General features: G+C 39.9%; 1 protein-coding gene across 2 annotated transcripts in view; it reads left to right on the forward strand.

Moving 5' to 3' along the window:
• The window catches only part of PIGU (phosphatidylinositol glycan anchor biosynthesis, class U), a 152,321-nt gene that overhangs the window by 120,228 nt on the left and 31,088 nt on the right, over nucleotides 1-1,005 (forward strand). For both annotated transcript variants that reach the window (XM_006876878.1, XM_006876879.1), the window contains one exon: nucleotides 181-335. In XM_006876878.1, coding sequence (XP_006876940.1) covers nucleotides 181-335 — 155 coding nt within the window. The remainder of the gene's footprint in view (nucleotides 1-180; nucleotides 336-1,005) is intronic.

Genomic DNA, 1,005 nt, shown 5'->3' on the forward strand with positions numbered 1-1,005 from the left:
TTTCACTCAATCCACAATGAAAACCTTAAAAAAAAAAAAAAAAATAGAGACCTCAGCAAAATTGTAAGGCTGTGAGTCAAAACCATGGTATGTTTTTGTAGGAGGGTTCTTGAAATTTGAGCTGATTACTGCTTTGCATCTGTGAAGACCCTAAATATTCTACTTTGCCTTCTCTCTTAGCGGCAGTACATACCAGTGAAAGTCAAGAGCAAAGCCTTCTGGATCTTCTCTTGGGAGTATGCCATGATGTATATGGGAAGTCTGGTAGTAATCATTTGCCTGTCGTTCTTCCTTCTCAGCTCCTGGGATTTCATCCCTGCTGTCTATGGTTTCATGTAAGTAATGACCTCCTTAGAAAATTGTGGGAGCTAATTTGGTTTTCACATCTCCAGTTAAAATCCGGGAAACCAGAGGGAACATCTAGAACAGTGGTTCTCAAGGCTTGTTAAAATAGATTGCTGGACCCTATTTCCAGAGGCACAGATTTAGTAGATCTGGGATGCAGACCAAGAATTTGCATTTCTAACATGTTTTCAGGTGATGCTGATTCAACTAGTTTGGAACACATTTTGAGAACCACTGATGTAGATCACACCTTTGATGACGTGAGATACCTTCTGGGAACATTAGAATGACTACCAGCCTCTGACTGGGAGGTTTTGGATTAGTCTCAAACGAGATTGAATATATTCCTCTACTGCCAAAGAGTCTCTCCCAAATTTTCAAATAAAACCACCTCAACATGTGTCAAAACTTTGGAGAAAACCTGAGTGGGTTTGCAGTGGTGATATTCATGTGTGGGGTGCTGAGGGAGGTGGTCCCTGTCTAAGCCTTGAGACGCTGTCAGCCCAGTGGGTGATAGACACTTAAACCTGTCAGAACAGGGAAAACTTCCACTGGGGATTCTGGCTGGATGGTTTATATGTTAAATATATATATATATATACACACACACACACACATATATATATATAAATGTTAAATATGACAGAATATCAACTAAAT

Source organism: Chrysochloris asiatica, unplaced genomic scaffold (assembly GCF_000296735.1).
Source record: "Chrysochloris asiatica unplaced genomic scaffold, ChrAsi1.0 scaffold00423, whole genome shotgun sequence".
NCBI lineage: Eukaryota > Metazoa > Chordata > Mammalia > Afrosoricida > Chrysochloridae > Chrysochloris > Chrysochloris asiatica.